The 19,955-nt window shown below is 51.1% G+C and overlaps 1 protein-coding gene across 5 annotated transcripts in view; it reads left to right on the forward strand.

Annotated features, from left to right (window-relative positions):
• Positions 1 to 19,955, forward strand: part of TOM1L2 (target of myb1 like 2 membrane trafficking protein) — a 118,157-nt gene that overhangs the window by 63,108 nt on the left and 35,094 nt on the right. For all 5 annotated transcript variants that reach the window (XM_059149796.1, XM_059149797.1, XM_059149798.1 and 2 more), the window contains exons 3-4: positions 5,564 to 5,642; positions 13,101 to 13,250. In XM_059149796.1, coding sequence (XP_059005779.1) covers positions 5,564 to 5,642; positions 13,101 to 13,250 — 229 coding nt within the window. The remainder of the gene's footprint in view (positions 1 to 5,563; positions 5,643 to 13,100; positions 13,251 to 19,955) is intronic.

Here is a 19,955-nt window from a genome sequence, read left to right on the forward strand (position 1 = left end):
TCATGATGGGAGTCGAAGGTGGAGGTTTAACCCACTGAGCCACCCAGGCACTCCTCTAACGCACATTTTAAAGAGATCTTTCCTGCTACTGTGATCAGAGTGGCCTGGTAGGAAGGGCCGAGGGCAGAAAGAGGGGAAGAAGCGAGTTAGGAGGTGTGGGATGACGTGGACGACAGTAGAGGAGGGAGAGGGAAACGGTCAGCTTCGGGATATATTTAGAAGGTGGAACCAACGGGGTGTGCAGAGGTGGCTGTGGGCGGGAGAGAAGAGAAGAGTCAGGAAGACTCCTGTGTTTAGGGCTGAGCCACCATAGGGAGGGAGCAGGACAAGGACCAAAGATCAGAAGGTCAGCTAAAATCCTACAGCTCCAAGCTGCCCGCTAGGCCCCAGCAGGGAAGCTGTCCATCTGGAGGGCCTGGGTATGGAGATGCGGGCGGGAGCCTGTGCCGCAGGCGCAAGTTGGGGCGTCTTCAGTCCAAGATGGCATACTGCTGCCTCTAAATGCAGGTGTTCGGCTTGGTTCCCAGCACACAGCCACATCAGAGTGGTTGGGGGCTCTGCATTTCTAACGCCAGAGTCACGGGCTCCCCTTCTCTCTCATGCCCCCCTCTCCTGTCCTCCTTTCTGTGGTCGTCCAGCCACATCGGACCCCACAGATGGAGGTGGAATCAGTTCCAGGATGCCAAGGCTAGTGCGCCCCAGCTGCTCTGAGGGAGGGGTCCCCCTGGTGGGCCCAGGCAGGCTGTGGCCGAGGTGTGTGCCCATCACTGCAGACACGGGGCAGGCTTTGGGCTGGACCTCAGTGGGCCAGGAAGACAGGGTGGAGTATGGATGCGAGCATGAAAGGACAGCGTGTTGGGGCCGCGAGTGGTCTGGGCGAACCTGGAGAGTGGGGATGTGTGAGAGATGAGATTCCTCCTCCCAGGGTTGAGGAGGCTGGGGCACCTTCCTTTCCCAACACTCCGCTCACCTTCCTTCTAAAGTGGCCCACGCTCCTGGGCCTGCAGTTGTGAATGAGAGCACGTCCAGGACACGTGGGGATTTTCTGTCACAGCCCTTACAGGGAGGTGTTTGTCAAATCTCTCCCTAAGCGGGAGAAAACCCTGAAGTTCAGCTAACCTTTCGGGAGCCCCTTCAGCTCCTTCCGGCTTCAGGGCTTTGGTCCCTGTGTTCCTGCTGTTTGCCTCTCGCCTCTCCCTTTCACCGATCAGTTCTGCCTTGCCCTGGAGCTCAGTTTGAAGTGCATTTCCCTGCCACCCTTCTCTTCCTGATCCAGACAGGTCCCCCCACGTGTGATGTCACAGTACCCTGTATGACAGCAGGCCCATCACAGCGCAAATGTACTCGTCCGTGTGATGTTTGTGAGTTGCTCTCTCCCCTGCAGACCCCCTCGACTGTGCACCCCATGAGGGCATAATTCTGTTTCACATGCCATTTTCTGCCAACACCTAGCGCAGTGGACATATAACTGACTCTTGACAAGCATCTGGTAAATAAGAACACAGCGGAGGGAGTCCCTGAGGGACTCTCTATCTGCTGAGGAATGCAGAATGCAACCCCTGTGACACAGCGTGCCAAGAGACACTGCCTCTAACTGAGAGAGACCAGAGCCACGGCAGCTGACTGGCCCTGGGGCTGTCCGTGGCAAAGGCTGCTTGGAGGAGGGGATGCCCAGGTGGCATCTTGTAGCAAGGAGGGCACCCGCCGGGTGAGGCGGGTGGATGGCAGGTGGGAAGGCAGACACCCAGGCTGGTGGGCCCGAGTGGGAAGGGGAATGTTGTAGGATTAGAGGTGTGGAGCCTGGAGCCACCTGCCCAGGCTGGCATTCTAGGGCTCCCACTCCATTGCCGTGTGCGCCCCTATGTCTCGGAGTCCTCGTTTATGAAGTGCGGGTACCGCTAGTGCCTATCACAGAGGCTTGTTGGAAGGATCAAAGGAATAAACATTAAGAAGCGTCTGGCTATGTGTACATTCATGTCCGTGCTCTGCATAGGGACGTGCTCTTCATCCATTAAAGACCTGCCCGTTAAAGATGTCATGAGCCAGGTGTCCCTATCCACCTTCACCTGTAGTGTTCTCTGGCCAGTCTTGGGTTCTGAGCCTTGTGGCCTGCTGGGCCCACCTCTGTCCACCGTGCTCTGAGGGCTTGCCGTGTCTGCACACCAGGCTGCCGCACGCCAAGCCTAGAAGGCAGAGGCAGGCCATGCTCACGTGCCAGAGGTCGTCACTGCCTGGCTGAGAAGGGCAGAGGCAGGATGCAAGCCCGAGCTGGCCTGATTCCAGCCACCCAAACTCTGCCTATGCCTTCTTATTCAGAGCTTCACCTCTGTGATGTTGTGGTCCTGGGGGTACAGATTTGAACTGGCACATAGGCCCCTCTGGGCTTTCTCTAAAGTGTCCAAGGCTGAGCTGCCCTCCATCGTAAGGCCTCATGTGACAGCCTCTTGTCTCCCGCATCTTTAGCCATTAACGAGGGGTGCCCAGCTCAAGAACCTGGGAATGTTTTAGGCCCCGTTTACCAGGCCTTGCCCAGACTGACCTAGTTCGGGCCCAGGTGTATGGATTGGTGATGTGCTCCCCAGGGACTCTGGTGTGTGTGTCAGAGAAGGATCCACTGACCTGCTGACTTGGGGCATTTTCCTGACCACGTCTGGACCTTCCCTTGCTCAGGGAATCTTCAGCCTCTACGCTGGGGCCTGCAGGGAGGAGCAGGGTTAACAGCAGAGAGAGGGCTCAGAGGGAGGGAAGACAGACAGGAGGGAGAGGAAGAGTCCTGAGTTGGGGAGGAGGGACAGCTGTGTCCTTGGAGGGAATAAAGAGAAAGCCGCTGCAAAGCAGTGGTTCTGGAACCACAGGATGAAATGAGTTCTGGGATGACTAGAAAGAAGGCTTCTTAGGAGCTTGGGGTGGAGGAGGCCTTGGGGAGGCCGAAGATGGCCCAGATGTCAGGTTCTGAGGCCCTGAGTGCTGGCCTTCCTGCTACCGGGGCAGAGGGGGGCATTTCACAGGGGCCCTCCCTTCCTGGCCCTCTCCCGGCTCCATCTTGGCTCTTGACTCTTCCTTCTCTCCTTTTTCCCTGATTCCAGCTCCTTGCTGTCTAATCTGCTGCTGCTGCTTGAAACTTTGCAATTCCTCTGACATGACTTTGATCCTCCTTTCTGAAGCTTCTCCCCTGGGGAGAGAGATAAATACTTGCTTTTGTGCTCACCCAGTCACTCTGAGGCAGTACTTCCCTCCGCTGAATTTCCATTTTAACTCTAACCCGGGAGCCTGCTGACTCTCTGATTCCCCCCCCCCCCCCCCCCCCCCCCCCGCCACCACCATCACCCCCACACTGGGAGAGCTCTGTGCGCGCTCTGCTCTCTGAGCTCTAAGTGATCACGGCCCTTGGAGGCTGTTCTCATTTTTCTGCTCTGTGGAAGTTCAAGAGGAGAGGGATGAAGCTCGATTGAGAGGGATGGTAGCTGGGGGTCAGGGCTGACCGTGGCTTGGCAGAGCCTTGGAGAGAGAGGAAATCAATCCACGCTTCTGGCCAGCAGCCACTGACCTTCACCAGCTCAAGTCCACAAACAGTCCTCAAAGCCAGGAGCTTGTCAAGTCCCATATTTGCAGAAATCAGCATTCCTGTTAGGAAACTGCAGCCATACTGCAAACATGCTTGGCAGGGGCCCATTACCCAGAGAAACTCATCCTGTCAGCCTTTGGGCTCAGGAGCCAAGAATTCCTGCAGGCAGCCACGTTTCAAGTTCAGGATGGGAAATAGGTGACTCAGGGTGTTCTAAAATTTCTTCTAGAAGTCTTGGCTGCCTCCTGTGTATTTCTGTCTCCATGGGGCTGATTGCCAGAGCTTCCAACCTCCCTTCCCCCAGCTTTCTCACACATATTTGAAAGGGCTTTTTCCTTTGGTAAAGAGATCATAAATATTTGAGAGCTATAGGAATAGGAGGTCCCTGACTTACAAACCTTCAGCTTTCGAAAGACCCAGATATTCTGACATGTTGATCAGGGGAAGGCTGGAGCCCACGTGTGTAGCAAAAGGCCAGCCTGCAGGCAGACTGGGGACTCCCAGGAGTGCGGGTGATGGGGCAGCAGGGGCCGGGGGCTTCATGCCAGACGTAGCAGTGTCCCGAAGCTTTGTTGGATCCTGGCTTAGAATAAACAAAATAACCTGTTAGACCAAAGGGCTGCACCTTCTAGCTGCTTCTAGAGGGCTGGCTAGGGACCACCATCACTCCCAGCTCTAACTGTGATTTAAGGAAGAACATATTCCACGTTCCAAACAATCAGCTTATGAACATGCCTTTGGGAATCCACATCAGCTCCATTACCTAAAAACACACACAAATCTTTGGGTTTTGAGGAGACTTAATTAAGTTTTCTTTCTTTCTTTCTTTCTTTTTTTTTTTTTTTTTTTGAGACTTTCATTTATTTATTTGAGAGAGCACATGAGTAGGGCCAGAGGCGGAGGGAGAAGCAGACTCCCCGCTGAGCAGAGAGCCTGATGCGGGCTGGATCCTAGGACCTGAAGATCATGACCCCAGATGAACGCAGACACTTAACTGACCGAGCCATCTAGGTGCCCCTTACTTAAATTTTCTCAGGGCAAAAAGGAGCTCCGTGGAACTGGGGAAGAGCATCCAGGCCTTAGCAAGGAGCTGGCCATTCTTTATTCTGTGTCTGTCTGTTGTCTCCTCGGCGTACCCCGCATCAGTGGGTTAGTTATTGTTCTGAATAAAGAATATTTGCATGGGATGCAAAATGGAAAAGGACTGCAAAGAAGCCCAGTGACAAACCTCTCACCCTCTCCTCTCTGCCACCCAGCTTCCCTTCTAAAGGGCAGGCAGAGTTACCAGCATCTTGGGGCTCCGTCCAGAGACTTTCTCCTTCCTGCTGGGTGTGTGTGTGTGTGTGTGTGTGTGTGTGTGTGTGTGTGTGTGTGATGAGTGTGTGTGTGTATTATGTGTGTTGTCTTTTTATAAGCCAGAGTGTGTGTGTGTGTGTGTGTGTGTGTGTGATGAGTGTGTGTGTGTATTATGTGTGTTGTCTTTTTATAAGCCAGAGAGGAGCATACCTTATCGCTGCTCTGCACACGACTCTGTTCACAATTCTTTGAGTTGGCTTGGTATTAAGGAGTGTCTTTATTTTTTCCCGCGGCTATATCATGTTCCATTGTGTGGATAAACATGACTTAAATTAACCTGTTTCAGGGTGCCTGGCTGGCTCAGTCAGAAGAGCTACGCGACTCTTGATTTCAGGGTTGTGATTTTGAGCCCCACGTTAGATGTAGAGATTACTAAGAAAACTTCAATGAAACTTTAAACAAATTAGAAAATCTTTCGTTTAAGTTAGAAAAATTTAAACAGATTTTTTTAAAGTTAACCTGTTTCACAATGATGAAGATTTCATTTGTTTCCGGTCTTTTATGTGTATAAACGTGCCACCTAATACTTTGTGTGTAAGCAAAAGCCTTGTATACATGCTGGTTCTCACCAACAGGAGTGACTCTGTAGGGTAGCGCCCCTGAGTGGAACTTGCAACGATTTAAAAATTTCCTTTTCTCCAGGCCCAAGGATGCTATTCGAGCCTTGAAGAAGCGACTCAACGGAAACCGGAACTACAGGGAGGTCATGCTGGCATTGACAGTGAGTGCTGCCCTCGTGGGGGTGGGAAGGCCTCTGGGGACATCCATGTTCATGGCCCTGCCCTGCTTCCATGGCCTTCGCTCTGTCCACTCAGCACAGCCTCTGGAAGCCACGGCCTGTGGATGGCTTGGCGTGAGCATCACTGGGGTGTACCAGAGCCTTCCCATAGTGCCCTTGGGTTTTCCTGCCTTCCCCCAAAGTGGGGCATGAGCTGCAAGCTGATACATACGAGCAGAGGATCAGGCATGTGTGACACTGACTAGTACCGAAACCCAGAGCAGACAAGCCAAAGGCCTGGCTATGGATGTCCTTCCGGCCACCAGCCTGCTGTGAAGCAGCCCCACTGGCAGCCTTTCTGGCTGTCACGTCCCTCCTTACAAAACTGCTGACTTCCACCCAGAGCCTGCCCGGGACTGTGCTGAGCTTTTCAGGTGTTAAAGCGATTGCTTACAGTAACCTTCCCAAACAGATGTCATAGTCCCCTCAGTGCGTCCCCTCAGTGCAGACAGAGGTCTGTGGGTTCACCCAGACTTTGGGCTAGTGAGTGCCCAGCTTTGGATTATGGAAATATAGAAATTGGTCATTGGTTCAGAGATTCTAGAAAAAGTCAACCTAGTGACTCCTTTCCAGAAGAGACAGACCAGATTTCTGCTCTTTCTTAAAATGTCAGGAAACTCAAAAGGACAACTTTGGGTGTTATTTCTGTCTGGAAAGCTAACAGTTACTGAGATGTGGCAAAATCTGGGACACAGTGAGTCCTTATAATGAAAGCTGTAATAGGTCAGCACTGTGGGCTTCTCTGCAGGTTTGAATAGTTTATTGTTTATCCAAAACAGCTGTAACATGTTTCCTTTAAAGCAGAGAAACTGGATTTTACAACCAAGTGGAAACCCAAGACTTATTAGGAGAGTGTTCTCTGCCAGAGAATTGGGGTTTGGATAACGAAGATGAAAAAAGACCAGCTGAGAAATAGTGACTTGAAAGCTTTGGTGTTGCTTCAGCATTTGAGCGATGGCATTCACCAAACCCAGAGTGATGCCCAAATCAATTGTTTTTAGTAACTAAAATCACCAGGGAATGAACTCTAAGATGTTGGGGCAGTTTCCTGGTATCTAAAACATATCCCTTTACACACCCAACTTCATGGTAACCATGTTGGTTGGATGGAAATCTTTGAATCTTTCTTCTTCTTCTTCTTTTTTTTTTTTTTTAAGATTTTATTTATTTATTTTAGAGAGAGAGTGCATGAGTGGACACGAGAGCAGGGGGCGGGGAGAGGCAGAGAATCCCATGCAGATTCCACACTGAGCACGGAGCCCAATGTGGAGCTCGATCTCACGACCCTGAAATCACAACCTGAGCCAAAACCCGAGAGTCAGACATTCAACCAGCTGAGCCACCCAGGCACCCATGGATGGAAATCTCTAAAGTGGTCTCTGTCTTTACTTCCTTCTGAAAGAATATGGTGAACATCATAGAAACTTCCCTGATGGCTAGGTTTATTATTGTCAGTCCCTCAGCTTTATTGAGTTATTGACATATAACATATGTGAGTTTAAGGTGTACAGTGTGACAATTTGATACACATGTATATAGCAAAATGATGATCACCGTAAAGTTAGTTGACATCTCTGTTACCCCCACATAACTACCTTTGTTGGAGAAAGGGGAGATAGCATTTATTTATTTTTTTTTTTTATTTTTTTTTTTTTAAAGATTTTATTTATTTATTTGACAGACAGAGATCACAAGTAGGCAGAGAAGCAGGCAGAGAGAGATGAGGAAGCAGGCTACCCGCTGAGCAGAGAGCCCGATGCGGGGCTCGATCCCATGACCCTGGGATCATGACCTGAGCCGAGGGCAGAGGCTTTAACCCACTGAGCCATCCAGGCGCCCCGGAGATAGCATTTAAAATCTAATTTCTTGGGGTGCCTGGGTGGCTCAGTGGGTTAAAGCCTCTGCCTTCGACTCTGGTCATGATCCCAGGGTTCTGGGATCAAGCTCCGCATCGGGCCCTCTGCTCGGCAGGGAGCCTGCTTCCCTCTCTCTCTGCCTGCGTCTCTGCTTGCTTGTGATCTCTGTCTGTCAAATAAATAAATAAAATCTCTAAAAAAAAAAAAAAAGAAGAAGCTGTTTGTCTTAAATAAATAAATAAATAAAATCTAATTTCTTGGGACGCCTGGGTGGCTCAATTGGTTGAGGGTCTTGCTCTTGATTTCTGCTTAGGTCGTAATGTCAGGGTCCTGGGATCCAGTCTTGTGTTGGGCTCCCTGCTCAGAGGGGGAGACTCCTTAATAATAAGTAAATAAATCTTTAAAAAAAGATCTAATTTCTTAACTGTAAAGTGTATACTACAGTATTGTTAATTATAGTCATTATGGTCTACGTTAGACCCCAAGAGCTTACTCATAGTTGGGAATTTGTACTCTTTGACCAACATCTCCCCGTTTCCCCTGCCCTGCAGCTACCATGCTACTCTGTTGATTCAAGTTCAGCTTTTTTTAGATTCTGCATGTAAGTGAGAACATTAGGTATTTTTCTGTATTTGAGTTGTTTCACTTAGTGTAATGACCTCAAGGTCCATCCATGTTGTCACAAAAGGCAGAATTTACTTCCTTTTTATGGCTGAAGAGTATTCATATGTGTGTGTGTTTGTATACATGGATATGTGTTTGTATACATGGATAAAGAAAGAAATAGCACACGTATATCACATTTTCTTTATACATTGATCCATCATGGAATACTTCTGACTGTTTCCATGTCTTGGCTGTTATGAATAATGCTGTGGTAAACATGGGCTTACAGAAAGCTCTTTGATACCCTGTTTGCATTTCTTTTAGATGTATACCCAGGAGTGGGATTGCTGGATCATATGGTAGCTCTGTTTTTAATGTTTTTTTAGAACCTCCATACTATTTTCCATAGTGGCTGCACCAATTTACATTCCCACCAACAGTGCACAAGGATTCCCTTTTCTTCACATCCTCACCAACGCTTGTCTCTTGTCTTTTTTTTTTTTTTTTTTAAGATTTTATTTATCTATTTGATAGAGATTGCAAGTAGGCAGAGAGGCAGGCAGAGAGAGGGGGCGGGAAGCAGGCTCCCTGCTGAGCAGATAGCCTGATGTGGGACTCGATCCCAGGACCCTGGGATCATGACCCAAGCTGAAGGCAGAGGCCCAATCCACTGAGCCACCCAGGCACTCTCTTGTCTTTTTGAGAATAGTTATTCTAACAAGTGTAAAGTAAGCTCTTAAGGTAGTTTTGATTTCGGTTTCCATGATGATTAGTGATGTTCAGCATCTTCTCATGTGCCTGTTGGCCATCATGCATCTTCCTTGAACATGTCTGTTTAAAGTCCTTTGCCCATTTTTTATAAAAGTTTATTTATCTATTTTTAGTAATCTTTACACCAAGTGTGAGGCTTGAACTCACAACCCCGAGATCAAGAGTCCCGTGCTCTGACTGAGCCAGCCATCTCTCCAATAAGGAGTTAATATCAGAAGTATATAAGGAACTAACTCAAGAGGAAAAAAGGCCCCAGAAAACAACACCTTTGGCCACTTTTAATTGGATTGTTTTTGTTTTGTTTTGTTGTTGTTGTTGTTTTCTGGGGGCTTTTTTGCTCTTGATTTAGTTCCTTATATACTTCTGGTATTAACCCCTTATTGGATAGATGGTTTGCAAATATTTTTTCCCATTCTATGGCGTGCCTTTTTACTTTGCTGATTGCTTCTTCTTTTTAGTTAGACATAGTCCCACTTGTTTATTTTTGTTTTTGGTGTCACATCCAAAAATATTTTTGCCAAGACCAATGTCAAGGAATTTTTTTCCTGTGTTATCATCTGGTAGTTTGATGGTTTCGGGTGTTACATTTAAGTCTTTAGTCCATTTCAAGTTAATTTTTGTGAGTGGTATAAGATAGGGGTGCACTTCAATTCTTCTGCGTGTGGTTATCCAGTTGTCCCAACACTGTTCATCATAGAGACTACCTTTCCCCATCGTTGTATACCTCTCATCAAATATTAGTTGACCATATATGTATGTATGGGTTTATTTCTGGGCTCTCAGGTTCTGTTCCATTGTCTTTTTTTTTTTTTTTAATGCCAGTACTATACTGTTTTGATTATTATAGCTCTGTAATATAGTTTGAAATCAGGAGCCATAATATCTCCAGCTTCATTATTCTTTCTCAGGATTGCTTTGGCTATGCAGGGTTTTTTTATAGTTCCATATGGATTTTAGGATTGTTTCTCCTATTTCTGTGAAATTTATACATGGCTTTGGGTACTATGGACATTTTAATAATATTAGTTCTTCAAATCCATGAACATGGGATACCTTTCCATTTATCTGTAGCCTCTTTAATTTCTCTCATCGGTATCTTATAATTTTCAGGGTACAGATCTTTCCTCTCCTTGGTTAAATTTATTCCTAAGTTTTTTGTTTGCTTATTTGTTGATGTGGTCAGGTCTTCTCTGCAAATCCAGAGATGTCTTTGGGAGCCTTCTGACATGTGCAGATCCCTGTCACTATACCAAAGGCCCCAGCCTGGTGCATGTTGTATGATCTCATGTCTACTTTTATGGCTTCTCTGTCTTTGTCTTCCCTTACTGTATTAGTTATTCTCAGTCCTCCTGCTTCTTGTGGACTTTGACAAAAATATTAATATTTACCCCAAACGGGAGTTTGTCAGAGGTCCAGAGAGGCTCTCTGCTTGGGTGTGTAGGCAGTGTATGGACTTGAAATGGACTTGAAATAGCAATTTCTGATTGCTTTGAGGGACCTTTTGTTACTCCTTGAGCTTTGGCTACTAGAAAATGGCTGCTGTGTGTTTCATGCTCTACAGGGACTCATTTACCAGGGCCATTTTTGGCAGAGTCCCTGAAGTAGCTGAGTGGCCCTTGCCAGCCAGGGAGGGCCTCCTGCATCTCTTGCTCTGCTAGGCTGCCGGGCTGCTCTGGAGCACATGCCACCTCTGTCCGGGGCATTTCCAAACCTGTGTCTGAGCCCCAAGGGTCAGCCTCAGCCACACTGACTTCAAAGTCTGCTGTCCTGGAAGACATAAGGATGTGCTCCCAAAGGTGTGACGGGTGTCCTGGCCTGCTATTGCCCTGAGCGTGGTGGCAGAGCCACGGCTGCCCTGCCATACTGGCCTTCGTGCTCCCCTTTTTCCCCATGTCCTTTCCCACCACACCTGCTTTCTTCTCAGCATCCGTCCCTTCCCTTCCCCACCTGCTGCTCATAAATTAAACCATTCTTCCTGCCATCTGCCTTGGCCCCAGCAGACCGATGCCTGCAGAGTTAGGAGAGGGTGTTAGAGGATTCTAGAAAGAAGGGAAATTGTAAGTTCCCCGAGGGCAGGAAGAACCCCTCTCATTCCTCTCTGCAGTCCCCATGGTCACTGTGAGGGTGAGTGCTGGTTACTTTGTGGTCACCCAGAATCAGGCACACGTAGAGGCTGAGAAAGAGAATGCCCCCGTGGCTGAGGAAAACCTAGGTGACCCGAGGATGCTGAGCTGTGGGGATTCCTGGGCAAGCTGAGCAGAACCCAGAGCCTCCCATGGTGCAGGCAGGCAGTGGGGAAAGGCACCGTTTTGACTGGCTCTGTGGCTGCCGGGCTGGGGGCACAGGCCAGCTCTGGCCTCCTCAGTGAAGTTACCAGCATCTCCAGGCCTCAGCTTCAGCATCTCGAAAGTGGGATAATGCCCATCTTATGGGTGATTTCCAGGACCGGATGAAGGAACAAGAAATCTGGCACCCGTTGCCTGTCATCTGTGGGACTCCCGGTTGATCTTGGAGGAGAACTGTTGAGGGGTGGGGGTGGCCCTGTGGCCTCCTTGTGGGTGAGGAGACAAGGACTTTGAAGAAGGCTGACCACTTAAAGAGAATTAATTCTTGTGAGACTGGAATGAAATGGTGTATAACGTGGAGGCTCCCACACAGTGCCCAGCTCGTAGTCCGCTCTGTTTGTTAAGCGTGTGGGCCTTTCTTAATGGCCATGTTTCGTCAACGCCTCATCCTATGAACCCAGCCCTGTGGAATGGCTGCATGAGGTCACCAGCGGTCAGCTCACTTTGGGCCACTGAAGATACCCAGGCAGCCAGAAATGTACCCTATTGCCAGGCACATTCTGAGGAGGCATTTCCTGCTATTTGACCATGGCATTGGGGGATGATTGTGTGGGAAGGACCAAGTGATTGTATGGGCTGTTTACTGAGAGCTGAGAAGTTCAGAAAGCTGTGTTCAAGGCCGGAGAGACTCTTCAGTGGGTACCTCTGAATTCTGAGAGGGCCTCTCCCCTGTCCTGTTTTGGGACTGGGAAAATTTCCCTTTCGTCAAGTGTGTACAGCAGCCTCCTGAATGGTAATCATGCCATCGTGGTCCTGATTTACTGCTCCCCACCACAATGCAGGGTACTGTGCTAGGTACCCTGTGCTTCAGACATACTCTGTCATCCTTACTATGGTCCTGCAAGGAGGCACTCGTGTACTCACTTCACAGATGAGGAAGCTGAGGCTCTGACAGGCTTGTCCTGGGCCATTTAGGGTGACAGAGCTGAGATTCAAACCCACACTGGTCATCTGTCCAGAACACACATGCACTATGCTTTTGAGTGGTTAAGGCCTGGGTACCTCATTTTTCCAAACAGGGAAAGACCAAGCAGGGTTGGGAGTGAACATGGACCTTGAAGCTGACTGGCAGTGGAGGCCCACAAACCATTTATTCATTTATTTATTTATTAAAGATTTTATTTATTTATTTGACAGAGAGAAATCACAAGTAGATGGAGAGGCAGGCAGAGAGAGAGAGGGAAGCAGGCTCCCTGCTGAGCAGAGAGCCCGATGTGGGACTCGATCCTAGGACCCTGAGATCATGACCTGAGCTGAAGGCAGCGGCTTAACCCACTGAGCCACCCAGGCGCCCCCGAACCATTTATTAAGAGTAGAAAATCCTGAGTCACTGCCAGTTGTGATTGCCGAGGCAGGGTTGTGTGGGGCGTGTATGTGTGTGTGCGTGTGTGTGTTCACTTGCCTCCTCACACGCAAGGGCCAATAATTCACGCGGCAATTCAGGCTGTCACAGCAGCCCTCTCTGTGACAGAGCCTGAGTCCCATTGGCTAATGTCTCACACCCAGAAGCCTGGAGAGAGGAGTTAAAATGCTAATTTTCAGGGACCGCTCAGTCATTTTGATCTCATTAAAACACCAGCATCCTTCTCATGCAAAACTGGTGCTTCAATTACCAACTAATTGCCTGATTATTGTGCAGGGACAGGCGACTTTAGTCAGCAAGGGACGCCCAAATTAGAGTGGAGGGAGGCAGTGCCATCCCGGTGTGACTCTGGAGGAGATGATGCGACTGATGCCACTGTGCGGGAGAAGCAAAGGCTGGGGTCGGGGTGGAAACTGAGCTGCCACCGCGATGACCCTCCTTTCCTCTCCACCCACCTCAGGTGCTGGAGACGTGTGTGAAGAACTGTGGCCACCGCTTCCACATTCTCGTGGCCAACCGGGATTTCATCGACAGTGTCCTGGTCAAAATCATCTCTCCGAAGAACAACCCTCCCACCATTGTGCAGGACAAGGTGCTCGCTCTGATCCAGGTAGGCGAGCTCCCCTTGTCCGGTTGGCTGGGACCCGGTGAGGTGGGGCCCCTGGGCAGTGGGTCCTCATGCTTTCCCATCATTTGGAGGAAAGAAGGGAGGCCCTCTTGGGTTTAAAGACCTGTTGCAAAATGCTTATGTTTCTGTTCTCATGCCACTGGAATAAAACTCTGAGGGGTAGCTGTCAAGCCGGTTGACAGAGTCTTCACTGGTTTTCTGGGTGCCTGGCTCTCTGTTGCCCACCCCCCAGGGGCAGTTTGGGGGCCTGGATAGGCCTCTGAGCCATCGGGGACAACGTGGAGCAGGAAGGGCCATACTAGAGCCAAATGCAGAACTGGCGGGGTACTGGTCGGGAACAGCTCTGTGACAGGCAGGGTGAGATCCAGGAAGATGGTGTTACAGAGTGATTCACTGAGAAGGTGACATTTTTGCTGGACCCTGCAGGACGTGGGGAGCTTGGCGTAAAGGGCAGAGCGTGAGAAGTAGTGCGGGCCGAGGTCTAGCATGTGCGTCAAAGACAGCAGTTGACATGGGTGGGCTGTATTCAGTATGAGCAGATCTGTAACAGAGTACCCCAGAACTTAGGGGTTTAACATAGCACCTGCTTATTACCTCCTTGTTTCCATGGGTCAGGAATTCGGGAGCAGCGTAGGTGAGTGATTGTGGCTGTCTGGAGGTTGTGGTCAAGACTTCACCCAGGATTGCCTCCTCTGCGAGTTCGAGGGGCAGAAGGAGCCACGTCCAAGGTGGCTCACCGCAGGGCTGCTGGCGGGAGGCCCCAGCTCCTCGCTGGCTGTTGGTAGGAGGCCTGCGTTTCTTGCTGTGTGGACTTTTTGAGTGTCCTTATAACATGGCATCGGGTTGTCCCTGGAACAAGGGATCCAAGAGAACTGGAAGGAAGCTGTGGTGCCTCTTGGGACCGACTCTTCAGAGTCACACACCGTCTTTTCTGTCATATTCCATTTGTTAGAAGGGAGTCACCAGGTCCAGCCTCGAGAATCAAGGAATGAAACTGCATGTCTGAAAGAGAAGGGGATGCTTTAAAGCTGTCATGTGGCTCATAGAGTATGATGAAGAATGTCTGGGGCCAGGAGATAAGGCCAGAAGGATGGCCAGGGGCTCATGGGCTGTGCACGCCGGCAGCTGGTGCTCTGTCCTTTGGGCAGTGGGGAGCCACTGCACTTGTCTGAGCTGGGTGCACATGGACGGGTCTGGGTTTTTGACCTAGCCCCCCGGTGACAGGGTGCAAGCACATTTGTGAACAAGCATGTTAGTGCTCTGGTGGAGGACAGATAAGGGTCTGCAGGAGCCAAGACGATGGGAGGTGGGGAGGGTGATGGCCTGGGCTGGGCGGGAGACCCTGTGATTGGGGGTGGGCGTAGGGGGCATTCAAGTTGGTGGTGGCCCTTGAGCCTGGACAGGAACGTAGGACCCTGGCTGAGGTTCTCTCCTGTGTCCTCTGCCTGCAAGTCCTGTCCATCCTTCAGGTGGCTCTCAGAGGCCTCCCCACTCCTAGGTTTGCAGTGTTCCCTCTCTGCTATCACTCTCTTTTGTGGTCTTCTTTACTTCTGGGCTAACTTCTCTCTCATCTGCCTGGCTCTGAGCTCCCCAAGAGCCCATGGGCATTATATCCCCGGGGTCTAGAGCAGTTGATTGTGTAGAGTAGGTGTTCGATAAGTTGTTTTTCCTAACGAATGGGTGACTGTGGTTTGCTGAAGCTCTAAGGAAGGGGAGGAGTGAGTGACAGCAGAGCCGCCTCCTTCTTAGGTGGTCCCTGTGTCTTCATTCTGCCCACCTGGCTGGCATGTCTCCATGTGTCTCCTTCCCTCTTCCCTCTTTCATATGCTCGCACACTCAGGTGCAAATCACCTCACCCGCTCCCCTCCCCACCCCCACTTCTGCCCTCGACTCCCCCATTCGGGGACTTTCCCAGTACACTGCCCTGCCCCAACACCCTTCGCATTTGATGTCAGGCCCGCAAATAGTGGCTTTTTGCTCACAATGGAGGGGGCACCCCAGCCTGAACCCCTTGTGCCCACCGGGCCTGGCCACCCCTTGACAGGCACAGCCGTGGCCAGGCTTGTGACCGCATCACCCTGTTGACGAGGGCTCTGGGACGCCTCATGAACTGGTCATGGCTGTAGCTGTCTCTGGGGGCACCGGCCCAGCTTTCCCATCAGGATCTCAGCCTCCTCCCAGCACTGCTTCTTCCAGCTGTGTAACCTCAGCAGCTGTTTGAACCTTTCTGGGCTGCTACCTCCTTATCTGCAGAATAGGGGCCTGTGTCCCTGCCTCCCTACACCCAGTCCAGGGTCTGAGATAGCCCATAGGGGCCCAGCGGCCGGCGCCCGTGTTGTGAAGGCTCCCCCTGCTGGCTCGGCGGTGGCATGAGCGCCCACCCACGGGGGCAGGAGTAGGATGGGCCCCTGAGGGCATCATGGGCTGGTCAACCATGATGTTCTGTATGGTCCCTCTAGGAGAATACCAAGAGCTTTGGATCAGGGTACTCTCTGAGGGGCTTGCTTATCTGCCTGGGAGGGTTCTTCCTCTCCGTGTTTTGAACCTTTCTGAGGAGGTTTTGTTTGAAAGCGGACAGCATTCAGAGCTGGCGGCTGGCTTGGCTTCTGGGATGGAGTGGACAAAAGAACAAACGGGGTTTTCAGCCTTTTCTTTTCTTTTTATCAAATTCTGTATGTGAGCAGGAGGTCACACATTAAACTAGCTCGTACAGCTTGCTAAGTTTTTACAGACTAAACATACTCAGGTAAACCAGCCCTGGTATCATGACGCAGAATATGACCCACACCCAAAGAACTCCAGCTGCCTGGGAGGACCCCCTCGCCTCACAGCCTAGATGGAGTGCTCGTGTCCTTGAACTTTATGTGTGTGGCCTCTGCAGCAGCCCTCTGTTAAGTCCACATGTCTGACTACGCCTTGTTTGCGGGTCTCACTTTGTCACTGGGTATGACCGTTGGCCTTCTGTTCCTGTTGCTCACATCGCTGGGCCAAGTCCCTTTGGGTGAATGCACCCCGCACTGTGTCTCCTTCCCACGGATGGTGGGCATGTGGTGTTCCCAGTTTGGGGCCGCTATGAAAAGTGCTGCTATTAACAGCCTGCAGGTGTCTTTGGGTAGTCATGTGGGTCTGTTTATATCAGGCCTGTGTTAAGTCGAATATGTGAAACTGCCATCTTTGTCGGTCAAAAATAGGAAAAAACGAGTGATTCCTTAAGGGTCAGCCTCACAGCTGGAAGCGGAATTGCGGGGGGATGCTGGATGGCCACACTCCAGGACTTACACTGGCAGGCCCTGCTCTCCTTCCCACCGGCCCTGGAGCGCTGTAGTTGGGCAACTGTTCTCACCAGCACATCCTCGACAAAGCCTGACTGATGAGTGTGTGGACGTATGGCATCTTGTCAACCTGTTCTTAACTCCTTGGAGAAAGAAGATGACTTGATGTGCTTGTCAAATATACTTGTAAGAACTGGGCAGTGTGCCCTGAGAGTCTGATGTTCCCCCCGGGAAGGGCAAGTGCTGCTTCCGCCATGGCACAGGATAGGGGGTGAAGGCGCCGGATCCCTGGCCTTCCTGCCAGCTGGAGAGGAGGCAGCAGGCCATCGTGGAAATGGCAGCGAGACCGAAAAGAGGAGTGGTCAGGTGTGTGGGTGCCAGAGCCACGACAGTTTCTTTCCTTGCCATCCTCGCCATCTGGGTGTTTCCTTGCACTCTTTGGAGCCCAGCTGCCGGGAGTGGAAGTGGGCCAGTCCCAGCCCCGCCCCTGGGAGCCAGTGGTTTTATGGGGAGACAGAGGCTTGTTAGGTGAAAGAGGGCCAGGGCCTACCCAGGGAGGACTTGAGCTGGCTTTGGGATATTTGAACGACAGCCCTAAACTCTGAACATATTGACGCTTGAAAAGCTTTTAAGGCCAAGGGGTTAGACGGAGAAGCGCTCCCCACCCCGGCATCCACCCCCAGGAAGCATGCATGGAGCATTCAGCTGGAGCTGGGACCTTCAGCTCTGATGACCAGGAATGACCAGACTTAGCCCATTGTCTCTCTGATCACTCCCCTACAGTGAAAGCAGGGAGGGGGCCTCTCTCCAAACTAGCTTTTCTTTCTTTTCTTTCTTTTTTTTTTTTTTTTTTTTGCTTTTAAGGTCTTATTTATTTGAAAGCTCTGAGAGAGCAGGGGAACAGCAGGCAGAGGGAGACAGAGAAGCAGACTCCCCACCGAGCAGGGAGCCCGATGCAGGTTCAATCCCAGGACCCTAGTAGGATCATGACCTGAGGCAAAGGCAGATGCTTAACTGACTGAGCCACCCAGGCACCCCTCCAAAGCAGCTTTTTAATAGTCTCCTGGTGCCTGTAGGGAGACGGGTGCTTGTCCTCGCATGTTCTCCTGGCTTCCAGCCCACCATGCCTTCTGATTCCTTTCCTGGGATGCTGATCACAGGCATTGTCAGCCTGAGATTGGACACACTGGGGCCATTGCCACTGGCACACGTTTGCTGTCAGCAGCCCTCTAGGGGGATTTTTCAAGAGAATCAGTGGATGCCTATTCTTCGTTCCCACATCCTGTCCCTCCTCTCATTGAAGGCATCTGTGTCCTCTGGCTGTCCTCTAGCCATCTGTGGCCACCCCAGGCCCCCCAGAAGAGACACCCCTCAGGCTTGTGTGCACCAGAGGCCCTGCCCTTCAGAACACCTGGGGAAGACTGCCCTCCATCTCCCCCAGCCCGAGCCCAGCGTGTAAGCCATGAGACAGGGCCATGGGAAGCGGTCACCTGACTCAGGTGTGCGGGGCCAGTGGGCTTCCCCGTCGCAGGAGTTTCCCTTTGGGAGGGGAGCTGGTCCCCCAGGCAGCAAGATAGGAGGTACGTCAAGGGCACAGCAGCCTGGTGAGCAGCTTTGCCGACTTCTTTGCTCCCAGCCTTTGAACTGTGTGCCACTTTCAGCCCTGGCTCTGTGTCTCACCTGGTCCCCAGCTGGCCTTTGGCTACGTGCCTTTCTCTGTGAAGTCCCATTTGTTCAGAAGACAAGAAGGACACTTGTGCCCTGTGCATCCCTCAGCCTTTCCCTTGCAGTTGCCTTCAGGAACAGAAATGATACCGTCCCGGTAGGGTAACCTCATGGCCGTGCCTCTCCTGCCTCCCTCCCCCTCCCCCCTGCCCCTTTAGCCTGCCTCCCCACCCCCTGCCTCCTAGCAATCGAATCTAAAAATACCCTCTTTCCACAGCAGGTTTTTCTTTCCACTGAAGAAAGTGAGCTGGTGGGGGCGGGGGGAGGAGGGGCTGGAAGTGTTGTATTCTTGGAAGGTGTCTGAGATGTGGTGGCCCGGCCTTTGGCCCCCTTCCACGTGGACTGGCAGTTCTCTGGAGACCCTGTCACTGGGACTAGGCAGTCTGGTCCAGAAGCTGAAGCAGAACATGGCAAAAGCCAAAAAAACAGGACCCATAGTCTAAATCAGCAGTTGTTCATTGATCTGAGATTGGATGTTGTAAAACTTCGTCAAAACTTGTGGGATACAGAAACAATGACAGTACAGTTTATGTTCATATAAGGCCACAGTCTGGTGTTTGGTGTGCAGTCCCAAGGAGCAAAGGGAAAATAAGCATGAAAATGTTTTTTCTCTCCCTATTTGACCTCCCTCTGGGCCCTTCAGCCTCCAGCACTGTAAACAGAGGCCAGAAAAGCACTTTGCTTTCCTAGAGGGCAAGTTGCTGGGATCAGCCTTGTGGCTCCTTGGCTTTAGATTGGGGACCTGGAATGAACCAGACTTCCTGAGCTTTGCTCCCTCTCCTAGATTCTCACATCTCAGCTGGGTCAGCCGTCCAGAGGGGCTCCTGCTTTCTTTGTCAGGGTTACCTCAGTCCATGGTCAGCCTAACTGGCCGTCGTCCCATGTTCTCCCAAGTAGAACAATAAGGATGCTTAGTAACCATGAGATCTGAAGTCAGTTGAACTTAACAAACGATGGCTGACTGCCTTCTCTGTGCAAGGGTGAGACTGGCTGTGTGCCTTCACAGGTGTGACCTCGTGGGAAGGAAAGATAGGAGCACAGGCATTTGGCCATTGTGCCAGGAAGATGCCAGAGGCCCGGCATCTCTGGATGGATCCCAGTTCTGCGTTTCCACTTACGACTGTTCCCTTAAAGGTGCCTCCCACCCTGTTCCCCACTGACATCAGAATCTTGTTCAGTAGAGAACGCCACCACGAACGTATGCTCTGTGAGCAGCCGGCTCACCCCAAGCTGCACAGGATCCCCTGCAGGGGTTCAAATAGTAGCAGGCAGGAAGATTAGTCATGGCTGCTTGGCTATAGGTAACGGATGCCAGTTCCAGCTTGCCTAGGCAAAGAGGACAGTTTGTCATGACCAGGCAGGGGTTCCCAGAATGCTGGGTTGTGACTAGACCTGGGAAAGGGACAAGAAGGGATCAGGGAAACCCTCCAAATCCTCTCTTGGCTGCACCTTCCAACACATAGGCTGTCTCTGCTCCCCGGTCCCCACTGGGCACGTGACTGCTTCCCAGAGCCCCGCATCTATAGAGGACAGTGTCATTTACCCAAGGAGAGGAGCCCAACTCTCTCTAAGCTCAGGTCAAGCTCCTGGGAGGAGGGGAAGCTGACTGGCCTGACTTGGGATGTGTGTTTCCCTGCTGGTGGCACAGAAAACCAGAGAAGGGGGGCTCGTTGGCTCGCTGTCAGGCCAG

The sequence above is a fragment of the Mustela lutreola genome, chromosome 15, assembly GCF_030435805.1.
Source record: "Mustela lutreola isolate mMusLut2 chromosome 15, mMusLut2.pri, whole genome shotgun sequence".
Taxonomy (NCBI): domain Eukaryota; kingdom Metazoa; phylum Chordata; class Mammalia; order Carnivora; family Mustelidae; genus Mustela; species Mustela lutreola.